This window comes from Lutra lutra, chromosome 4 (assembly GCF_902655055.1).
Source record: "Lutra lutra chromosome 4, mLutLut1.2, whole genome shotgun sequence".
NCBI lineage: Eukaryota > Metazoa > Chordata > Mammalia > Carnivora > Mustelidae > Lutra > Lutra lutra.
Window position 1 is genome coordinate 151,651,937 of NC_062281.1, and position 24,574 is coordinate 151,676,510.

Consider the following 24,574-nt stretch of genomic DNA (forward strand, 5'->3'; position numbering starts at 1 on the left):
TATTTATTTATTTGACAGAGAGAGATCACAAGCAGGCAGAGAGGCAGGTAGAGAGAGAGGAGGAAGCAGGCTCCCTGCTGAGCAGAGAGCCCAACGCGGGGCTCGATCCCAGGACCCTGAGATCATGACCCGAGCCGAAGACAGCGGCTTAACCCACTGAGCCACCCAGGCGCCCCCCATCTGGAAAATTCTTGTGTTGTCCAGCATTTATATTTATACATATTTAAGATAATGTCTTCAATCTGTGTTGGATTCTGTTTTTGTTTTTGTTTTTCTCGTATTTTTTTTTCTGTTCAAAGTTCTGTCATATTTGATATCTGGAAGATCCTTGTGAGGTAGACAGGACAAATACAATTATTTATATTTGAAATGTTACCCAAAAAAAAGAATTGGATTTTATAGCTTCAATTCATCAACAAAGATTTTCACTTATGTTCTTAGGTCATGATAAGTTCTGCAATAAATAATTTCTATACAGATGTATAAGATTGAGGTTAATGAATTTCACATATGCATGCTTGTGTAAAATTGCTGTTTCCTCTGACAGGTCACAAGCTAAACTCAGCGATTTCTAATCCTTACCACAAGTTTTCAAAACCAGACGGTATCCCATTCTATAAATGAGCAAATTGAGGCTCTGAGAAGCTGGGTGGGCTCTCCAAGATCACAGAATGACATAGCAGATATTCAGATCCTGAGTTGATTCCAGTATTATTTCTATTTTCATTTTAGCCTCAGTGAGCCAAAGTCTTATACACTCTTCTTGAGGACCCAAGGTTACACGTCTTACAAATAAGAAAGCTAGAGTACCTCTTCATTTTTCTTTCTTCTCTCAAAGCTAAGTAATTGCCCATGTTTTTTTTTTCCTTTTTGCCAGCATCCTGATGTTAAAGCCTTATTATTTCTTCTTGTCAATTCACACAGAGGAATCTCATTTAATGTTCTGTGAGAACATGCATTCTCATCAGCAGAGCCTGACTCAGTCTGCCCTTCAAGTATTTTGGCTGTTTGTAGCAAGCTAGTAACAAGCTAAGTAACAAAGTCTGACCCGACACCCATAATAAGATCAATTCAAGACCATATACATCTAGTTGCCTTTGTCATTTTTTTTTCCTTGCTGGGGTCCCCTTTGGTAATTTCCAGATTTAGCTGACAATAAGCTAAGAGAAGCCTCCAGGAGTGAGGGCAAAATTGGGTGCATGAGTTAAAGGACAGCAGAACTAAATGCATGAAAGGGTGGTCCTGTGTTGCTGTCCATTGTTCTGAACTAGTATTGTTGACTTCGCTGAGTACAAGGTGGGAAAATGGGGTGGGCAATAAGGGAGAGAGGGCAATTTCATAGGATCATTTCACAAAATGAGTAGGACCAGGCAGTAGATTGGAATGTAAGCTCCAAGAAGATCTATAGATACTGTGTGTCGGAAGAAGAGGAAGGCCAAAATGGAAGTATTTCTATTATTGGAAACCAAAATGACCACCTATCAGAAGAGATACAATCTGTTGTATCTGTTGTTTCCCATCTGAACCTACCAATTAATTCTGTGCATATTTCCTAAGTGTGTCCCCCGTCACAGATAAGCATTTCATCATGGTCAGAATCACCATGATAATCATGGTCATCATCCTTATCCTTGTCCCTCTCCTCCTTTTTCTCCTCCTCCTTTGTCTCCTTATCCATATCCCAATGGTCCTCATCAAAATTCCATTACTGTGGGCCTCCTTCATGCCAGGCACCCGGCCGGCACTGATGTCATGGCAGTCCTAGGATGTGAAGAGTTGTGTGCCCATTTTATTCATTAGGAAATAGCGGACAGTGAACTGAAATAGTTTTGTGAAGGAGACAGAGCCTGAATTCATAGAACTAGGATTCCGATCTAAGACTTTTCAACCCCAGAACCGATGTTCTTAATCCCATTGCCGCACTTGAAGTAGCTCTTAGTCTAGGGAGGAAGGGAATTTATAAAATACAGGAGAAATGCAGGGCATCTTGGAGCACAGGGGAATCACCACCTCTTGCTGCATATCTAATGGATGGTTTCCTCAAGGAGTTGCAATTGAGCCCAGTCAAGTAAGACAAACATTTTTCATACGATGAAAAGGGAGATGAGCACTCAAGGCAGTGGGTGAAACGTGTGCAAAGGCACAGGGGCATGCAGTCCTCCAATAAATACTTCCTGTTTCCTCTGCTCCAGGCACCATGTTAGGAAACCCAAGGATGAACAGAAGACAGAAGAGTGCATCCAGTGTGGGACATGAACTAGGGGGGATAAAATGGAAGCTTCAAGAGCCATCAGTATCTAGAGGGATGATGGGAGGAAAAACAGCTATTAATAATATTCCTGTATGATGCTTTACGATGCACATTCACTTGCCTAAATCGTGACCTACTACATAGTAGGCACTCAATTAGTTACTGAATGAATAATCTCTGTTGACCTTTAAAACAATGGATTTACTTGTAATTCCTTGAGGACGGAGAATACTCGCTCATCCCATTACCACTTGAATCTAGAGTGGGGCTCCTGAGTCCCACAACTCCAAGGGAAGCAGGTCACATAGCCGTCCATGTGACCACAGTGTGACTAGTGTCCCTTCATACAGCATGGGGGAGCAGAGTCAGATTTGGTTTAGGACATTAACATTTGTGGACTGAATAAGCCACTGAATGAAGAGGGCAGGAAGGATGGCGAAACAGAGATCGCTGTTACCAGTTAACTCTGCTGTGAATCAGCATCTTTTCCCCGCTGGGTGGAGAAGAGACCCACAGTGCCTGCCTCAACACCCCAGCTAGTGAAGGCAGGAGCCAAAGGGGACCCGGGGCTCTCCTGGTCAGTGCTTTTCTACCACAGCACAAAGTTTCTCTGGGACTTCCATCAGTTCATGGTTCCCTCCAAGAGACGGAGGGGGCTGCTTTCCTGGGAAACAGCTGGACTGCAGAGGGTGGCCTTGGCCCCACACAGCTGGCAACCTCCCAAGACTATGGTGACAGCAACGGTGAGCTGGTTCCAGACCCTCAGAGACAGTATGGGACTGATTGGTGCTGTAAAGCTCTCTTGCAAGTGGCTCTGGCTTCTCTCGTTCTTTGAGTAAAGAAGATTCTGAGGTTTAGTGAGTGGATTAGCCAAATACATATTCAGAAAGCACAAAGACTTTTGAGCCTCAATTTTGGCTGAATAAATTTTGTCACAGATAAAAAGGCCTTGCCTCCCAAATGCTCTTTGGCTACATTTTTTTTTTTGACTGTTGGCAGGCAACAACTGAGGCTGTGTTGGTGTATTCGTAGGAGCTAGGGGAGTGAGGTCAGAAGGTCCAGTTGGCCAGCTAATAAGCTCCCTAGCTGTAGGCAAGCAACTGGGCCCCCCAGCTTTAATGTCTTCGTCTGTGAAAGGAAGCCACTCACTTCTCCATTGCCCGTGGAAAAAGAGTAGACAAAATGGTGCATGAAAAAGGACTAACCCAATGTGGTAATTAATACAGAGCTTGAATTTTGGAATCAGACCTTGTTTTAAAGTCCAAATTTACCAATAGTAATGATGCAACTTCAACTAGAAACAATAACAACAATAATAATGAGAGTAATGGTAGTTAGCTAGCATTTGTAGAAAATATACTATGTACCAAGCACTGTGCTAAATAAAGCTTAACATGGGGGCGCCTGGGTGGCTCAGTGGGTTAAAGCCTCTGCCTTCGGCTCAGGTCATGATCCCAGGGTCCTGGGATCGAGCCCCGCATCGGGCTCTCTGCTCGGCAGGAAGCCTGCTTCCTCCTCTCTCTCTCTCTCTCTGCCTGCCTCTCTGCCTACTTGTGATCTCTGTCTATCAAGTAAATAAATTAAAAAAAAAAAAAAAAGCTTAACATAGTTTGCCCAAATACACAGGCAACAATAGTATAAATACTGTTACTGTTGTCATGTTATTGACAAGAGCTGAGGTAAGGCAAGTCAGGCTGAGTCTCCTGGTTAAACGTGAGAAGGCCAGGATCTGAACACTGACTCTGAAGTCTATAGCATGGTTTATTAAGCTCTAAGCTAAATTGCTTGCTCTCCAGGCCTCTGTTTTCTTACCTATAAAATGGGGCTAGTACCACCTGCCTGGCCAGGCTGTTAGGACAATCTGAGCTTCTGTCCAGAAAGCAGAGATTACAGCAGTACAAGCTCAGTGAATGGGGTGGTGGGTGTGGTAGGGGGAGGCTGATGATCTGTAACAATGATGACAAGGGTCCCGCACATCTCAGAGATGACGTCCATTACTGGTATTGGATAAGGAAGGTGCTGAACAGACAAGAGACCAGACAGAAGCTGCTTTCTCTTATTTGAAAAACAAAAATGAGGGGCATCTGGGGGGACTCAGTCATTTAAGCATCCAGTTCTTGATCTCAGCTTAGGTCTTGACCCCAGGGTCCTGAGTCCAAGCCCTGCACTGGGCTCCAGGCTGGACGTGGAACCTACGTAAAAGAAAGAAAAACATCTAACACCTGTAAAACTGTCCCACTTGCCTTTGGGATGGTGTCTTTGAATTCTTTGATGGTTGCTTCATGCAACTGGGACTTAAACATGAAAAACAAACCTAAGAAATTAAAATGGCCCTACTGGCTAAGGGGTTTCCATCATAAGCTGGAGGGGGGTGAAGGCAGTAAAGTAGCTCAACAAAGTTCTCCAGCCCTTCACTTTTCAGCTTTCAGTAAATTGCACTTTAAATAAAACTGTCATGAATCCCAAGGACACCGAGTGGCCATTCTGTCTGGGGCCCGAGAGGGAAGCCCCTTCAAATGACACTCTGTATTCAACTTATTCCAACTTGCTGGCAGCAGGTTTCAAGGGAAGCCTCCTGGCTCTTGCCCCAAGTGACAGGGCCGAACGAGCAGAAGGGAATGTGATGGGAGACCAGTAATGGGGTAGCTTGAAGAAGGGCCCGTGCGCAGAGATCGTCCATTCTGACTTGAGGACCTTATCCTCTGTGCGCTAACCAGTCCAACAGGAGCCCTTTTGCTGGGAGCTGTGTTTTGAACTTAGCATCTGAGAATGTATAACCCAGCTTTCCTCAGAGACCCTTACCCCCACCATAAAATGCCATTGGTCAGCAACATTTTCAAATCTTAAAGCAATATGGAACTCACTGTGGTTTTTTGTTTGTTTTTGAGATATTGAGGATTTTCTAAATACCCCCTTCCCTTTTGTTTCCACTGTGCTTGAGGGTTTAGTGTCTTGATTGAGGGAATTTGGAAGATGCAGAATACCAATTCCTAATTCACCCTCTCCCTGTACATTCTGTGACAGTGTTTTGAACCAGAAAATGCGAATGTGTGTTGAAAAGACTTTTTTTAATGGCTTGCAGGGCCTTTCAGGTGGAGCCCGATTCTCTCCCTCCCCATCTCACCGTCTAGCCACAGGCCCACTCAGGAAGCCCATACTTGCCACCCTTTCTCACAAATTTTCTCACAAATGTCTCCTATCTGTCATGCGCCCCCACCTGTTTTCCACATCTGGCTTTCTCCGGGAAGGTCTCTGTGCCCCCCAAGCCCAGTTTGGTTTCCCCCACTGCCTGCACCCAGTGCTGTCCTGTCACAGCTGTTATTGTCTGTTTCCTTGTCTGGCTTTTCTGTAAGACTGTGGACCCCATCATGGCAAGGTCTGTGTGTCTCCCTCATTTACATGACCCGTTGTAGGCACACAGCAAATGATTGCTGGATCCATTTGGGAGTGAGTGAATGAAGATTTGTCCCTGGAGAAAAGGTGTGCCATAGCAGAGTTCATTTAAATGTCACTGACCCCCGTCCTCGGTGCCACACGAAGCCACTTGGGCGTCATACTAGCTACCTGGATGAGGCCACAGGGGATCCTCTCTGCAGCTTCTCTTTAAACCTAAAGTTACTCCAGAGAAAGAGGTTTATTCCAAACAACAACGACAATAAAAAAATAACAAAACAGAACCACCCAGGCTTTGGGCATCAGGACTGAGTTCTCTAACATTAGCTCAGACACTCATTAGCCATATAGAATGTTGATACAAAAGGAACCAACCTTTTTAAAAATTTTAAAGCAAAAGGAAAAAAAGTGTATTTGAGCCCAAGTTAGGATAGCCCAGGATACTCAATCTTCGCAAAAAAGAAGAAGATCCAAGGAAGGAACATTTGGTGCAAGGTTATCGATGTGTCTTGTTTTTGTTTGTTTTTACATAAAGAGTTACAAATCATCCTGATCAAAGATGTGCCAGAAAGTTACAGACTTGATGCTTTCAGCATGTGCAAGGCTATATGATTTTAATCCTCTGGGAATCAGGGAGCTTTTCTCTTATCTTTATGTTTGGAATGTTCTTTTTTGGTTATTTTTTTTAACAAAGCAGATGTACAGTGTGAGTCAGGGCAGAAATAGAGCCCATGCTTTGAGGTTTGGCAGAGTCATTTTAACCTTGGTAAATATTCAAGTATAACCTCCCTAGGGGCTCAGGGGCGAGGCCCATAAACATGAAAAGTTGAAAATATCCTTTCCTTTATCAGACCTAAGCAAACTGGATCTTGGGTTTTGTCCTGCTCTGTGGTGGCGCAGCTCTGAAGCCCATGGTAAGGACGGGTAGTAACCGAGATGGAGTCTGCACATTGCTGTGCACGGGGCTTGGAAAGATGCTAACATAATAAGATGTAGCACACTCTGGGTTCAGCGCAATTTTCATATTCTTTTATCAAGCACTTCTTCTAATTTCTCCACCATTCCCTCTGCCCATAAATGCATCCAGTGCTTTCTCATCAACCCAGTGCTTTCTCATCAACTCAGTTCAATTCAAAAATATTGTCCTCTGCATGCCGCGGACCTAGGTGTAGTGACAGAAATGTGATTGGGAAAGAATGAAGTCTGGTCCACACCCAGGGGATAGCCATATAAGTGGGGTTCAGGCCATGGATGATTAAATGAAGAGCTCTATAGAGAAGGGAGCAGGTATTGTTAGCCCAGCCTGAGCACTGGAAAAAGCTCCCGGGAGGGGTTGATAGCTCAGCCAAATCTCTGAAGATGAATAAGTTTAGCCAGGCAACTAGGTATGGAAAAAGGCATTTCAGGTAGAGGGAACAGCAGGAGCAAATGCACGGAGGCCAGTCCAGTTTTACTGAAGGGGTGAGCTACAGGTAGGAAGTGGTGGGACCTGAAGCTGGAGATGGAGGCAGGAAAAGATCAAGGGGCCTTATGTGTATGGCAACAGACTAATTTTCCATCAAGATGATGGGGCCCATCAAAAGGTTTTAACAGAGGAGGATGAGCTCCAACCAGCATTTTAGATCTATCCGTGGCATAGATTTCATCTGTAGGTTTCTCCAGATAGCCCTTTGTTTTCATTGTTGTTGTTTGTTTTTCTTTTTTTAATTTAATTTTGTTTTTTCAGTGTTCCAAGACACATTGTTTATGCACCACACCCAGTGCTCCATGCAATAGTGCCCTCCTTAATACCCACCACCAGTCTCACCCATCCCCCCCCACTTCCCCACCCCTCCAAAACCTTTGAAAGAACATTCCCTCTAGGTCATTACTCCCAGAAATCCATTCATTTGTTTTATTCAGTGTTAGTTTGGCAAATAGTTATTGAGTACTTACTAAGAGTAAATGTTCATTCTGGGGCCCGTGAGCTCTGCAAAGATAAGTGTGTTTTTCTACCTGCCTTCAAAGAGTTCACAGACCGTTGGGGAAGATGGGGCATCTACTTGAGTAATTGCAGTGGGACCCGGAAGTGGTGAGAGGCATGAGGCTATAAGAGATACGCCGTTGAGGTGCTGTAAGACATGTTTCCCAATCGATTCCTTGGACCAGGCGCTCAGCTGACCATACAGTAGGTCCTCCAGGTGACTCATGAAATAAGGACTCCCTGGAGATTCTCTTTCAAGGGGGCAGATTCAGAAATCCCCAGAACATTCCAAGGCACAGTCAGACCTAAGAATATTACCAAATGAGATCTGAGAAAGGCAACATTTTAGCCTACCGGAGAGACTAGCCAGAGAAGAAGTATTGAGGCCCAGGGATTCATTTGGTGGAACCAGCAATCTTCTAGAGCTGGGGTACCAGAACAGGCAAGTGGGTGAGAAACAAGATGGTGATTCAAGAGATGGGTCCTTGAAATTGATGTGCTGCAGATGGTCCACTTATTGGTAATGACAAAGACTAAGATGGATGCATGCTGAGTGGCGGCTGAGATAGGGGGAGAGACGAGATCATTAGGAATGAAACCATCCTGTTGGGAAGGTTATCTATATGGATTCTAAATCTGCTTACTATCCTTGCAGTGGTACTAGAGGGAAAGGAGTGTGATGGGCGCTAAAAACCAGTAAATGAAGGATAGTGGCCAGGAATATTAAAGACCTCTTCAATAGGGAGCAGTGGGTTTGTTGGATATACCATTAGTAGGAGTTGGTGTCTGTGAAGAAGAAATGACACAGGAGCCACAGCGAGAAACTAAGAGAACACCATCACCCCTCCCCCCCAACACCCTGGCTCAGGGGTAGAGGAGCATAGAAGACAAAAACCATACTTGGGAGAGCATCAGGGGAAGTTGGGTCTTGAGGGGAGGTGTGAGTTTGAGTTAGAGCAAAGAGGTGGAGAATATTAGCGATTTTGCTAACCACTGACTGAGTTCCACACAGCTACATGGAAGTGTTGGGAGGTGAGGGAAGGGTGAGAAATGGGCTCCATTGGGGCATTAAAGAGGCATGTGGGAGATGGAGCCCTTTGTTAATGGACTAACTTGGCTTTCTGGTGATGACCAGGGTAACAGAGATGGGAGGCATGGTGGCTGTTGCTTTAGGGAAGCAGGAGTCCTTGGTTCACCAGTGCCCACTAGTAAGAAGTGGGGGCTTCAGGCAGCTCTAACAGTGATGCAGGGGGTGTTGTAGGGAGGGGGGCTTGGTGATTTTATTAGGACCACGCAGGACACAGGGGGCTGCTCGGAAAGTCAGCAGTGGGCATCGTCACAGTTGGACAAGGAGGGATTTTACAGGTAGCCTGGGGAGCTCTGGATCTTTCCTTCCTGACATGCAGGGTGGAGGTCACCACTAGAGGAGAAGCAGGCTTACCAAGAACACCTGTCGGAGGCCAGACGCTCATGAGGCTTTGAGAGGCCTGGGGACTGAGACCTGATAGCCCCAGGTGGTGGGCATCATTAGCCCCATTTTACAGATGCAGAGAGATTCAGTAGTTTGCTCAAAGTCACACATCTAGCAGAGCTGGGACTCCTGCCCATATATAAACTGAAGGATGAAAAGTACTAATTTGGCCTGATAGGAAATGGGGTGGGAAATTATTGATTCTTACACCTTTACGATGGAAGCTTTCAACGTTTCTGTCCTGTGTTTGTTCAGAGGGCGAGTGGGAGATTCAGACAGTCCTTCCCTGCTCTCTTGTTCCTACTCCTTCCTTGGGGGCTTTGGAATTAATCACTGGTACCAGGAACATAGGCCATTTTGCCATCATTATAGCTCTTGTAGTGGTGAAGTTTGGATCGAAGCTCTTTTATTCATGAAGGATGACTCAGATGCTATTCTTAATCGACTTTTCTTTCTTTCCATCTTAGGAAAGGTTTGACAGCTATTACTGCCTCTTTTTCTGCACTCATGATTTCTTAGCTTCTGCTGCCTTTCTCTGGGCTTTGGATTTTGAGTCTGCATTTTTCCTTAAGGCTCTTTCATTTGCTTATCAGGAGAAGAATGTGCAGTGTATGGTAAACGCTGGCCATTGATGCTGCCATTGTCCCTCCCTCCCGGAGGGCAATATTCAGCTATTTGCAGACATTCAGAAATGAGTCACTTTTTTTTTCTTAAATCAAGAAAAATGCATCAAAACAGTGTCTTCTCTCTTTGGAACTTATTTTGTGTATATTTTATGATGGAGACTGCCAAGACAGGAAACTCCAGGGAGGGTGTAGCAGCTTTCTGTACTCTTTTCTAACCTGGGAGTCAGAACGTGGGATTCTCATTTGCAGATCTATTTTGAAAGGGTGTAGCATGGAATTGTATTTTGTTGCCTGGTTCTACATCTTCGTATCACCTTTAAATTATGTTAAGTCAGAACTACCTTGAAAATGCAAGACACACAGTCACAACGTCTTAGAACGTTAAGAAATTTTTAAAATCCCATTAAAGCCATGCATTAGATCCAATGTTTTGCTCATCTCTGTATAAATAACAAAATGTCTTGAGAGAGTGTATCACTTTTTGGATTTACTTATTTATTTATTTATGGACAGAGTGTTTTAAAGGCAAATGCAGATTGGTTCCTAGAATTATTATTTGTTTGTTAAGAAATATGATTAGAGGTACATTTGTCATATCATTTTTCTAACGTAAGTGTGACATACACAAAATTGATTATGAAATGTCTCTGAGATAACAGAAGAATTGTAAATTAGAGGTTAATTTATAAATAAGGCATATTAGCAGAAGAGGGAAGAACAGTTCTACAGCCAAACAGACTCGGATTCAGATTCCTAACTTCTAAGTCTGTAAACTAGGGAAAGTTTCTCAATTTCTGTGTATCTATCCTCCCATCTGTAAAATGGGGCAATAACAATAGCTCTGTAGGGTTATTATAGAGATTATACATAAGAGTCGTTAATAAGGATGATAGGGATAGGAGAAAAAGTGTAGTTATCAATTCTCTGAAACTGGCAAAGTAGAAAAAGACTTCCCAGGAAGCTAATAGTACAGTATGTATATTCTTTTGATCAAATATTAGTTTGTTTCTAAAAAAAAATTAGCAAAAAAAAAAAATTCTAAAGACACCAACAAATTCTTGGCTTTAAGGAGTCCAGGATAGAGCATGGGTTGTGGACCCAGATTGTGTGTTTGAATCCCAGCTTTGACCATTCCGTGCTGTGAACTTGGACAGGTTTTGTGGGCTTTCAGTGCCTCAATATTCTGGTCTGTATCTTGGGAAAACATTGGGCTAAACATAAGGCTTAAATGAGTTAAGTGCTTAGAATAGAGCCTGGCACATGGTAACGTCATATTAAGTGTGTGTGTGTGTGTGTGTGTGTGTGCGCGCGCGTGTGTGTGAGAACTAGGCATAAATGCCTACTTTTGTTATTGTTGCTTAGATTTGTATAAAATAAATATTGAATGAGAGACATGTGTCTGATGGAGTCTTGTCCCCTAGTTGGGCTAAATATATTCATGTAAATATAATAATACTGCATTTAAAGAACTGACATTCAGGCTTGTAACTGTTTCACATTGGCCTCCGGATGTGTCTAAAATAGCATTATCTTTGTACTCTTGGCTGGTTGCTACCTCCTTGGTCAATTTCCATATCAAAGAGATAAACCCTTTGCGTTTAGAGGACACCCCTATCTTTTATCTCCGGTTGTTCCCACAACATCTCTGAGATTGTTTTGGCCTTTGCCTCCCTGATGAGGTATTTATTTGACACGCTCCCAGTCTAGATCTCAAGTGCCCATGCTGTCTTCAGGGCTATTTTCAGGGTCATCTTCTGACATTACAGCAACTGGAGAATTTGTTTCTGTGAGCCTTCTAAGCTGCCCTTAGCTAAAAAAACACACACACACACAAAAACAAAACAAAACCAAAAAATTCTGTGTAGTTACAGCTCATGAATTACATGAACCTGCTAATTTTTTAAGTGTTCATTCACCAATTAATTCACCAAACATTTTGTGAGACCCAGTGTTAGTAATGGGGGTATGAAGATAAATAAGGCACTGTCCCCATCTTGAAGGGCTACTGAAGGATTTGTCCGTCAAGGATTCATTCTTTCACCAAATTTTTACTGAGCACCTACTATGGGCCAAATATGCTTCCAGGCACTGGTGCTAAGGCACTGAACGGTCCTGACAAGGCTCCTGTCCTCTGGGAGCTTACAACCTATGGAGAGAGATGAGCTATAGGTCGGGTGCTGATAGGTGCTATGAGGAAAAACCAGAATGTATTGCTCAGTGTTTTTTGTTGGAGACAACCAAATCTGGTGTTGCCAGTTTGAGCAGAAAGGGGTTTATGATAGGTTATTTTAGGAATTTCCAGAGGGGCTGGGGAGGAGCTTATATGCTGTGGGTAAGGGAGAAGTCTCACGTCTATGTGGGATTATTCCAGTAGGAATACATTTGGGCTGCTGCCCTCTACCCAACACAGGAGCATCTCTAGCTGCTCTCCCGAGATCTGCTCTCCTGTGAGCCGCAATCCCCTCCGCTGCTCATCCCCCACTCCTCCCTGGATGCCTCTGCCTGGCAGAGTCCTAGCTGAAAGAGCTCCTGGGAAGTGTAGTTCTTAGCGTTCCAGGATCTGGCTTAGGGGAAGATTCACTAGAAAGAAAAATTAATCAAAACCTTCCATTCACCCCGAATCCCATTCTAATTATCCCCTCTCCTTCTTTGGTCATGCCAGCTTCCTAAAGGCAAAAAAGTTAGTCATTTATTTTTCCCCTCCCTCCCCCATCGCTCTGGGGGCCCCCTGCACTTTGGCTGCTGCAGTGACATTCTTTGGTGATGTCCATGGAATGGTTTCCACCTTGACTGAGTCCACCTGACATCTTTCCATCTTTATCTTCTTTTTTTTTTTTTTTAAGATTTTATTTATTTATTTGACAGAGAGAGTGAGAGAGCACAAGCAGGGTGGACAGTGGGGAGAGAGAGGGAGAAGCGGACTCCCTGCCGAGCTGGGAGCCCGATGCGGGGCTCGATCCCAGGATCCTGGGATCATGACCTGAACTGAAGGCAGACGCCTAACCATCTGAGCCACCCAGGTGCCCCTCCATCTTTATCTTCTTAGAACCTCTCTGCTATACCACTGCTGGGCACTCATTTCTCATTAATACTGTCCACCCCTTCTCTTATTCTCTTGATTAACTCTGACCTCTTTGTGTCTGCTCAGACTTTTTTCTTACCCTCTGCTATTGTCCCTTGGCTCTGATGCCAGGACAGATTCTCCTAAGTGATCCCATCTAGCCCTGTGGTCTCGACAACCACCTAGAATAGCCAGAGTTAAAATTTAGCAGGTATCTATTATTGTCTTCTGATTGCTTTATGTGTACTTAATAATTGAATCCTCCTAACAGTTTTATTCATTGCCAGTATAGTTCTGCTGTACCAAGTGACCACAAATTGAGTAGTTTAAAACAGAACAAGGTTATCATCTTACAGTTGCAGAAGCCAGATGTCTAAAATCAAGACATTGGCAGGACAGCATTCCTTCTGGGGGCTCTAGGGAAGAACCTGTTTCCTTGCCTTTTCCAGCTCCTGGAGGTGACCTGCATTTTGGCTTCTGGACCCTTCCTCTGTCTTCCAAAGCAGCACACAGCATGTTCAAACCCCATTCCGTCATCTTTGTTTCATTGACCCACCTCCTTGTCTCTTGCATCCCACTTATAAGGGCCCTTCTGATTATATTGGGCCTAGCCAGGTAATCCAGGATTATCTCCCCATCTGAAGATTCTTCACTTAATTATGCCCACAGAGTCCCTTCTGGCTTACAAGGTGACATTAACAGATTTCAGGGATTAGGATGTGGCCTTCTTTAAGGTGCCATCATTCTACCTACCACAACAACCCTATGAGGTAGGGTATAATTACTATCCCAGAGAAGGCAACAAATGCAGAGATGTTAGGTCACTTGCTCAATGTCCTAAAGACAATTAACAGCAGGATTGGAATTTAAACTTAGGCAGCTGGACTCCGGGGTTCATATTTTTAAGCTTTGTGCTCACCAAGAAATGAATAACTACCAATTTAAATTTCTAACCCCCCAAAGATTTCATACATAACTAACTACCTGTTAGATGGCTTCCCTAAGAAGGTAAACCACATCCAGAACTGGGCTGATCATCTTTCCCCAGTACTTTTATCTTCTTTCTGTCCTTAGTCTTAGTTTCAGTGATCAACATCCATCTTCTCTCCCAATTTAGAAACCCGGGGATCATCCTGGAGTCCTCCCTCCCCTCTCTGGGTCTGGCTCATACCACCCCCTGCGCATTTCTCTTCTCCATTCCTGCCAACACTGCCCAAGTCCCATCTTTCATCATTTGTACTTGGCCCTTCGAGTTGTCTCCTAATTTGTTCCTGGTCTTTAATATGCATGAAGTATAAGCCAAAGTCTGTTCTAGCCCTGTGTCAAACTCATCAGTAGCTCTGCATCAGCTCTGAAGATTAAGCCCAATTACTTTATGGAGACTTGCCCTTGACTTTCTTCTCCAGCCTTCCACTCTGAACACTGGGGCTTCAGCAACATGGGCTTGCTTATTCTGGTCTACACCATGCTGCTTCACACTGTCAAGCCTTCTCTCTTTCTGCTCTTCTTGATGTTGGGGTCACCTTTCCTGCCACCTTCACTTGCCTGCCTCTTCCAGCTGAGTCATCTTTAGGGAGCCTTCTTTGCACCCCCACTGACATCATGACCCATTCTCCATGTTCTCACAGATGTCACACTGTGTATCTGATAACTGTCTCTCCTATAGGAAAGTGATCAGGTTGTGTCTTCTCCTTCGTTCCACTAGTTCTGGAAGTTCAGGAACACCTAATCATCGTGGTAGCCCTCATACCTAGACATAGCAGGAAACCAATGAACACTTTGAGGTGACGTGAGTTAAACTGTGAATAAGTAGGAAAGTGCTAATTCCAGAATTTGGGAGAGAGATGGGCTTTCCAGGCAGAAGAAATAGTACACTCAAAGGCCCAGGCATGAAAAAGCAGAATAGGTGGGAGAACATGGCTAATTCAATGAGGCCAGAAGGAAGAAAGCATGTTGGGGAAGGGCTGGCTATCATGGCCGAAATGAACAGAGTAGGGATTTGGAAGGACATTATGTGTAATGTCCTTTTTTTTTTTACATTGTTTACATTGATGTGAAAGCTTTGGGGAAGCCACACTGAAAAACTTCAAACAAGGGACATACCTGATCAGATGTGTGTTTTTTTATCCACTTTGTCTAATAGCTGGGTAAGCGGTGGATTGGAGGGTCGCAGAGTAGAAGCAGACAGACAACGAGGAGACCACGGGTCATTGCAGTGCATGAGGAGGACTCAGAGGCAGGGACCATGGCATGAAGAGGGGACAGGCTAGTGGGCTCCTTAAGAGCTGACATCAGTGGGGCGCCTGAATGGTTCATTTGGCTAAATGACCTTATCATCATTATATTCCTTTCAATCATCCTTACATTCCCTTAAAAATATTAACTGCTGACCACATCACACCTTTGTGATGGCTGCTGTAAAAATACTATGTTACGAGAAGGTAGAGCAGTTGGAATATTATGTACTGTTAGGAGTAATGTGAGATGGTACAGCTGTTATGGGAAACAGTATGGTGGTTGCTCAAAAAAAATGAACATGGAATTACCATATGACTCAGTAATTCTACTTCTGGGCAAACACCCAAAAGCATTGGAAGCAGGGTTTCAAAGAAAGATTTGCATATCCATCTTCATAAGAGTGTTATTTAAAATACCTAAAAGGTAGAAGCAAGACAAGCCTCCACCAAAAGATGAATGGATAAGCAAATTGTGGTAGATTAGATAGATAGACCTAATAGGTGGATACATACAAATGTAGGGAAATATATACAAATACTATTATTCAGCCTTAAAAAGGAGAAAATTTTGCCATGTGCTACAACATGAATGAAACTTGAGGACAGTATCCTAAGAAAAATAAGCCAGACACAAAAAGACGATTATTGGGGCACCTGGGTGGCTCAGTGGGTTAAGCCTCTGCCTTCGGCTCAGGTCATGATCTCAGGGTCCTGGGATCGAGCCCCGCATCGGGCTCTCTGCTCAGCAGTGAGCCTGCTTCCTCCTCTCTCTTCCTGCCTCTCTGCCTACTTGTGATCTCTCTCTCTCTCTCTCTGTCAAATAAATAAATAAAAAAATTAAAAAAAAATACGATTATTGTATGATTCCATTTATATGAGGTACTTGGAGTAGTCAAAATCATAGAGACAGAGGGGCACCTGGGTGGCTCAGTCGTTAAGCTGCTGCCTTTAGTTCAGGTCATGATCCCAGGGTCCTGGGATTGAGCCCATATCGGGCTCCCTACTCAGTGGGGAGTCTGCTTCTTCCTCTCCCACTCCCCCTGCTTGTATTCCCTTTCTTGCTGTCTCTCTCTCTCTCTCTCTCTCTGTCAAATAAATAAATAGAATCTTAAAAAAAAATCATAGAGACAGAAAGTAGAACGGTGGTTGCTGGGGGTAGACGGTAGGGAGAGTGGAGAATTATTGTGTAATGGCTGTGGAGGGTTTTTTTGCAAGACAAAATGTTTTCTCGATATTTGCAACAATGTGAGTACCCTTAACACCACTGAATTGTATGCATAAAATGGTTAAGATGGTGAATTTTAGATTATGTGTATCTTAACCACAGTTTTAAAAGTATGGACACTGAGGTATGCATAGCTCTTTGCTTGATCCTTATAATAACCTTGAACGGTTAGAATGGTCCCATTTTATAGTGAGGAAAATAAGGCTCAGGGAAGTAAAGTGAATTGCCCAAGGCACATAACTAGAAAATGGGGAAGCAGAGCCTCATGCTTGGATCTCCTGCTTCCGTTCCCAATGCTGGCTTCCCTCACATCAGGGGAGAGAAAGGATAGTTGAATTAATTTGACCTCTGGTTGAAATACATGCAAGAAATCAAGACTTAGCTATTCATGGAGGGAAAAATACTATAATGCGTGCGTGCGTGTGTGTGTGTGTGTGTGTGTGTGTGTGTGTGTTTGAAATGGGGAGGGCAGGCGGGCGGACTGGGAGAGAGAGCATATAAGAAAGCTCCTAGACACCTGCCTCATGCTTCTTCAATTTCCCTCCCTCCCTGGATCTTCAGAAGGCAGCTGTGAGTCAACTGTAAACACGGTGAGAAAAGGTCACCCGGCATTCCCTCAGATGACAAAATGAGAAGTGACTGGTGTGGATTGTTTGTCTACATGAAACTCAGGCCTGTAAGACGACCAGGAGAAGACAGTGGCTCTCTTCGAAATGGTTCCATTAGCTGTCCTCTCACACTTTACCTCTACGCCCTCCTAGCTCCTGGGGAGACGAAAGATGACAAAATGTGCTTACAAAACTAAATCAGACCTAGTAAGAGAAAAGGGGAGCAGCAGGAACAGCTCTGAGCAGGAGTTAGGCACAATCCTACTTGCCCAGACCACCAACTCCCCATGTAAGTCTGGGCACATCCTTCCTCAGCCCCAAGGGTTGGGCTGCTATTCCTACCACCATTTTCCATTACTGAATTCATACTAAATTTAGAAGGTAGAGCACACACTCTCCCAAGGGGAGTCAAAAATAAAAAGGATCAGCTAGCCTCTTCAAAATAGCTCTAGTTCATCACGGGCTTACTGGCATTGTCATGGACATTTCACGTATATTAGCCCTAACCCTTCTACTACTTGAAAACTTTTTATCATGAGAATACACTGAGAGGTATTATCATATTTCCCAGAGTATTTGCCTAGATGATAAAGAACAGAGTCAGTATTTGTCTAGTTCCAAAGTTAAATTCAACAGCCAAGTTATAAAGAGCTATGGAAGCATGAGGAAACAGAGAAGAAGTTAGCTCTACCTGTCAACCCCCCGGGAAAATCTGCATGGAGAAAGGTAGGCACCAAAGTTGCAAGAAACCAATCGACAAGGAGACAGAAGGTGCATTTTGTGAAGTAAGAACACTTAAGCAAAGTCAGGTTGGTGGAGAATACAGATTTCTAGAAAATGGTAAATAATCCTGTTTGGTTTAAGGGTAGTTGTGTTGGGCTGTGGTTGGAGACCAGAACTGCACAAGATGATGAAGAACTTTGAATGCTATACTAAGAGGGTTAGAACTTACTTTTTTAAAAGATATTATACATTTTTTAAAAAATTCTGTTGTTATGTTACAACAAAATTTTTAAAAATGTATTTGTGTATTATTGTATATTACTGTAATATATATATGTGTATAGTGTAATATTGTATATTAATGTATGTTAGTCACATACAATACATCATTAGTTTTTGATGTAGTGTTCTGTGATTCATTGTTTGCATATAACACCCAGTGCTCCATGTGATCCGTGCCCTACTTAATGCCCATCACTGGGCTCACCCATTCCCCCACCCCCCCTTCCCTCTAAAACCCTCAGTGTGTTTCTTGGAGTCTACAGTCTCTCATGGTTTGTCTCCCCCTCTGATTTCCCTCACTTCACTTTTCCTTTCCTTCTCCTAATGTCCTCCATGCTGTTCCTTGTGTAGAACTTACTTGTGTAGGCAACAAGTCACCACCAAAAATTTGTATCAAGGGATTTATCTGCAATGATCAATATTGTCTCCTTTATAAGTATTTGTTACATGTTGTGAAGAAGTTAAACATCTCGGAAGTGTTTATTTTTGTTGTATCTTATATAGGCCATTGCATCACCAGCCGACAGCACCTACCGGGTGAGTGATGGATGTGTTATACCTGTGCCAAGAACCCCTTACATGCACAATGACGTCAGCTAACCACACCGGTTTTTTCCTAGAATAATAAGACATTTTTTTTTGTTTTGTTTTGTTTTCTCTGATGCTTTAGGAAGGGTTAAGAAACTTCAAGGAACTTCGAGCCAAATTTCAAAAGTTTGATATGCCATTGCCTCCAGGACCTATTAAATTCTCAGCAGGTGTTTCTCAAAAGGGTGACATTGGAAACACACAGTCAACAAGAATTTTGGCCAATGGGAAACCCCTCTCATCCAACCACAGTTTGTTCCCACTACGTTCTAGTGCTGACTCCCAGCTTCTTAAAGACCAGGAAACAAAGCTGGCCCAGAGGAGTGAGATTCAGAAATGTTCAAATTCCCCAGGATCTCCGGAAAGGTCCCCTGGTCCTGCAGTAAATTCCCAGAAAAGTCCTCCACTGTTAGACAGGAACCCATCAAATGCTGAGATAACCAACAAGAGGAGAGTCACAGTGAATGATAGCTTCAAAGATAAGCTCTGGAACTGGGAGAAGTTTTCATCTCAGAAAAGTGAGTCGTCTTCAGCCTCTCTCCTTGCCAGGTGCGCTTGCAGGATCTGCCACGCGGAGGAGCAGAAAAGCAGAGGGCTTCCTCCAAAGGAGCCCAGGATAATGCTGGAAATAAAAGGAACACAGACCTTGCCTTCCCAGAGGCATTTGGTGGCTCAAAGAGAATCACTTACCTTTCCTGAAGATCCCGCTTTTCTACTTTTTCAACATGTCAGGAAGGGCCTAGAAAACCCTCTTCCCGAGAAGAGCCCAGTGAGAGGCTCCTGCCAGCTTGTCTATGAGAGTGAACTTTCCATTCAGGCCCCAGGTGAGATGTAATCCCTGTGGCCCCAGGGGAGGGGCCGCTACATTTTTCTAATTTAGAGCTTGCTGATGGTCGTGTATGATCTGGGTGAATTTTGCTCCAAATGCCAGGGCAGGTTTGGGTAAAGTGCTTACTCTCCTGGAATTCTATTGAAAGGCAATTTGGGAAAGCTTGGGTTTGAATCCTAGCTCCGATTCTCACAATATGAATGAACTTGGGCAGTCTGCTTTATTTCTTATAGCCTGTTCTGCTGTCCTGTAAATCGGATGTATCACCAATCTGCCCCAGCGTGGTAAATAGCACAACCATCCTCCTAGTTGCTCAGGCCAAACACCTAGGAGCCATGCTCTATTCCTCTCTCTCCCTCATTTTTTGCATCTAGTCCATCAGCAAGCTCCTGGTTCTACCACCAAAATATGTTCCATATCCCTCCGCTTTGGTCCATTTCTGCCCTCTGTCCTATCTATACCACTGTCATCTCTTACCCGGACCACAGTGGTGCAGCTGGTTTCTTAGCTTCCAGCCTCTTGCCCCTTCCTACCCTTTTCTCCTCCTAGCAGTCACAGTGATCCTCTAAAGCACAAATTAGATCACACCATGCCCCTGTTCAAATTCAACTCAAGCCATCTTACACCAGCTGATGCCATTTGGCCCTTCCTACCTCTCTTACCCTCTCTATCACATTGGCCTTCTTGCTTTTCCTTAGATAAACCAAGCTAGTTCCACCCCAGGACCTTTGCACTTGCTGATCACTCTGCCTGGCGCATGTTTTCCCCAGGTCTTTGTTATTTCATTCCCTCACTTCATCGTGGCCTCTGCTGAGGGTCACCTGTCATGAGTGGAATTTGTAAGTCACCAGCTAAAATAACCACCCCCCCCCCGAGTCTCTGTCTCTTTATGTTGCTTTAGTTTTTTTTCTTTATAGCCCATCCTTACCCAGTATATTGTTACATATCTGTTTGTTTACCTTGGTAAAATATAAGTTACATAAGGATAAAAACTGCCTTCTTTATAACCATATCCCCAGCACCTAAAAGACCAAGGCCAGGTTCAATAGGTCCTCAAAAACTATTTATTAAGAATACCTGATTGAATGGGTGGACAGATGGGTGGGAGGAGGGATCTCCTGTTTATAACCATATATGGTTTCTCTCTGTATTTAGAAAAGAATCTAAACTATTGACTACTGATTTCATGGCTCTGCACCTTCTGGGCCCTGCTTAGGCATCTTACTTACTGCTTCCTTTCTCCTTCTTGCTCACGAGTGGACACACTTGGTTTCTTGATATTCCATGAAGAGACCTTGTTATGCTCAGAACATTTCCATTTGCTGTTCCTCTTCCTAGAAAATTCTTCTCTGAGCTTTCTGTAGCTATGTTTAGGTCTAAGTTCACATGACACTTCCTCAGATAATCCTTCTTTAACCTCTTTATCTGAACACCACTCCTTCACCGTCTGCAGATGACAGTGTTTCCTATCAGCCCGTTTTCTTTCTTTCATGGAACTGACAGGTTTCTGTAATTATCTGGTTTATGTGTATGTTTCTCATCAGTCTCCTGCTATTAGCATGAACATTCCTGAGGGCAAGGCTCTATCCGTTCTTTTGTTTGTTTGTTCTTGTTCTTAACTCTATACCCAGCTTCTAGAACAACGCCTGGACTTTAGTAGATAAATTGCTAGTGACAAAGGGATAGGAGAGAAGGATGAATGGGAGGAAGGAAAGAAGGATGGATTGCCTGCCTGACAGAGCTGTTGAGGGGATTAAATGAGATGACCCATGTCCATCTCTTGGGACAGCACCTGGTAAAAAAAAATTAGGAACCAAATTAGTAAGGGATCATTCATTTTCACTACATTTTCTCCTTAATTTGACAAAGACTGGAATTTCTGACATCAAGACTTCTAATTAAAGCCTAAGAAGAGAGGAGCTTGGTCCTGACTACTATAACCCCTGCTGGAGGGTCAAGGAGGAAGCTTCCCTCCCTGCCTCTCTCCCCCATCCTGGCTCCCAGCGGGCACAGGGCTCTGAAGAATTTGAACTGAGGAACTTGTAAAACACTGGCCAGTATCTTTATTTTTGGTCTGGATGGTCCATTCAGTATTATATGAATCCCAAATCAAGGCGTTTGGATCATATAAGGTTTTGTGCTATTTTCCGTGTAAGAGGCAGATATGATTTTCATATATAATATTGGAATTTCTGTTGAAGTTTAGCTTCTGAGTACAGAAGGACGAAATGTATGAAATTGAGACTGTCCTGGAAAATTCCAGGACACAAAACCACAAAACCCACATGTGCCATGTACCTCAAAGTTAGCCTTAAAGCTTGTCCCAGGCTCTGAGTCCTGGAAACCAGAGATCAACTCATCCTCCTCTTCAGATCCCCCATGTAATTTGTATGTTCTCAGTGCTTGAAGCATCCTTTCGGGGAATAGTCACCATCCCTTTCCTCGGAAGTAGGCACTGTGCTTGATGCTGGCAGCCATCACTCGATGGGAGGATGGACTCACCCCTCCAATATGCCACAACCCTGATAGAGAGGTGTTAACGATACATCGTCATGGGGGTACAAAACAGAATGATTAATTCTCTTCTTGAGTTTGAAATGAATGAAAGCTTCCCAGAGGAGGTGTCTTTGGAGCAGAGCCTTAAAGAATGAGTCTAAGACAGAAGTGAGGGAACATTCCAGAACCAAGAAGGGCATGAACAAAGTCTTAGATATACAATGGCTTTTTAAATCCAATTTGGAGAACTGAGAAGCCATTGGTGTGAGTGAAAGATATTTGGGCTTAAGGTTGGGAAAGTAGGATGGTAAAGTGTGGTAAGAGAAGGATCTGGAAATGTGGATTGGGGTCACATAATATTTACATGCCAGAGGCTGGAGTACATACATGGACGTCATGCCAAGGAAGCCAGGCTTCAGCTTCTGGGCTGCAGACTGCTGACATGATCAGCTTTGTGTTTTGATCAGGGCACTTTGGCCAGTAGGAGGAGAATAGATTAGAGGGGAGAGAGATTGAGGCAGGGACTGGTCAGTTTCATCTGAGAAACCACGAAATGGAAATAGTAATAACATGTTTTTTTGGTTTTTTTCTTATCCAGGCTCAGAGAAACAGTCTGTTGATAAGCATCAACAACTTCTCAAAACGAAACCACTGCCTTCCATCGAGTCCCTGGGGCCTCCTCCCCCAAAGCCTCCGAAACCCCCAGTTGTGAATCTCCAGGCCTTCCAGAGGCAGGCAGTTGCAATTTCTAAGACCCACACAGAAGGTATGGAAATGCACCAGCCAGCCAGCGCAAGTCACGGCCCCAATGCCCGTGTCCCCACTGTTACCTCCCTCTCCATGTCAACTCCCAGGTGATAATGCCCAACTGCTTTTCCACGGGACCGGACATCCATCACTGGTTATTTCACATAGAGGCTGTGGCAGCTTGCCCGTGAAATGACAAATCTGCAGGAATTGGCCCCTTATCGCTCCTGGGCCAGCCTGCTTCCCCTGAGAGCATTGCATTTGATCACTGGGAATCTGTCCAAGAGGAAGAAAAAGAAAAGTAGTCGAGCAGGGAGCAGGCAGCTTTTGTGTTTCCTACAAAGCCTGTGTTGTCAACACAATTGGTGCAGTACAAGAGGGGAGGGAGTGGAAAGGGAGGAAAGGCAGTGTGAACTTAACCTGTGATCTTAATGGGGGTCCCTCAGGTGTCTGTGATTGGCCTTTAGTAATTAGTTGAAGGGCCCCCACCCCCACTGGTCCTTTCCAGAAACTAAAGCTTCCTTACAAGTCCTTTTTCTGTGCTCTTTTTGTGTCTTCCTCTGCAACTTAAAGGAACACCTTCTCCTTCCGTCTCCACCCGCACTGTGCTCTGATCTTGTGGACACTTCAAATGCCTTTGCTTATGTTTGCTCTAATGAAACATGAGGGGAGCACACACTTTGGGGTCCTATGTAAATGCTAACATTGATCTTACTGGGGCCACGAGTGCCAGCAGATGGTATGCTCAGAGAGCTAAGGCTGTCTTGCATTGTTCTTTTTCTTTTTCTTTTTTTAAAGATTTTATTTATTTTACAGACAGAGATCACAAGTAGGCAGAGAGGCAGGTGGGGGTGGGGGAAGCGGGCTCCCTGCTGAGCAGAGAGCCTGATGTGGGGCTCAATCCCAGGACCCTGATATCATGACTTGAGCCGAAGGCAGAGGCTTAACCCACTGAGCCACCCAGGCACCCCTGCATTGTTCTTTTGACCGCTTCGAACAACCTCATGCTTGTTAAATTTCTTGAACTCACTTGGTGGTTCCCACGCTTCAGCCTGCACCAGAATCACCTAGAGGACTTGTCAAAGCACAGATCCCAGGACCCCATTCCCAGAGTTTCTGATTTATTTGGTCTGGATTGGCTGCCTAAGAATTTGCCTTTTTAACAATTTCCCCAGGGGGATGCTGATGCTCTCTGGTCCAGGGACCACACTTGAAGAACTACTGCTGCAAAACATCTAAAGTCTTATCCTAAAAGAAATTCTATATAAAGAAATAGAGTCCTGGCTGCCACCTTGCATCCCCTTGTGCATGCACCTAATCTCAGTTGGTTTGACCGAGACCCCTGAGTGCCAACTCTAGTCCCATTTCCACCAAGATAGGAGAAACTATCATGAACCAGGAGAAACGCACCAGACTGCAAGCCCAGGTGTGCATTGATAGAAAAGGAACAGCTGGCTGGAAGAAGATGGCTCATAGAATGGCTACAGCAGATGATAAAACCTTAGTTCTCTCTCTCTTTTGTTTAAAGATTTTATTTATATATTTGAGAGAGAGAAAGCATGAGAGCGCATGAGTGGGGCAGGGCAGGGGCAGAAGGAGAAGTAGACTCTCTACTGGACAGGGAGCCTGATGAGAGACTCAATCCCAGGACCCTGGAATCATGATCTGAGCTGAAGGCAGATGCTTAACCGACTGAGCCACCCAGGGACCCAAACCTTAGTTCTCCTTATAGAAGTTAGGGGTAAACAATATCTCTGGTATTGAAGAAGTGAGTAAGTTCACAAACCAAGGAACCATGATCCCTTCCCACAACCCGAAAGTCCAGGCATCGGGGGCAGCAAACGCTTTCACCATCACAGGCCATGCTGAGAGGAAGCAGCTGACAGGAATGCTACCCAGTGTCTTAAACCAGCTTAGTGCAGAGAGTCCGACTAGTCAGAGAAGACCGGCTGAAGCTCTGGCCACACAATGCATGGATGGGACCACACCACTTGCTACAGGAGAGGAGGAGGGGGATGAGGAGGAAGAGGAAGAAGTTCCAGATCTTGTGGAGAATTTTGACAAAGCTTCCAAG

At 44.2% G+C, this 24,574-nt stretch overlaps 1 protein-coding gene across 1 annotated transcript in view; it reads left to right on the plus strand.

Annotated features, from left to right (window-relative positions):
• FYB2 (FYN binding protein 2) overlaps positions 1-24,574 on the plus strand; it is a 124,790-nt gene that overhangs the window by 10,827 nt on the left and 89,389 nt on the right. Inside the window, 2 exon segments of the mRNA XM_047723606.1 lie at positions 18,511-19,252; positions 22,352-22,519. Of these exon segments, the coding sequence (XP_047579562.1) occupies positions 18,511-19,252; positions 22,352-22,519 (910 nt within the window).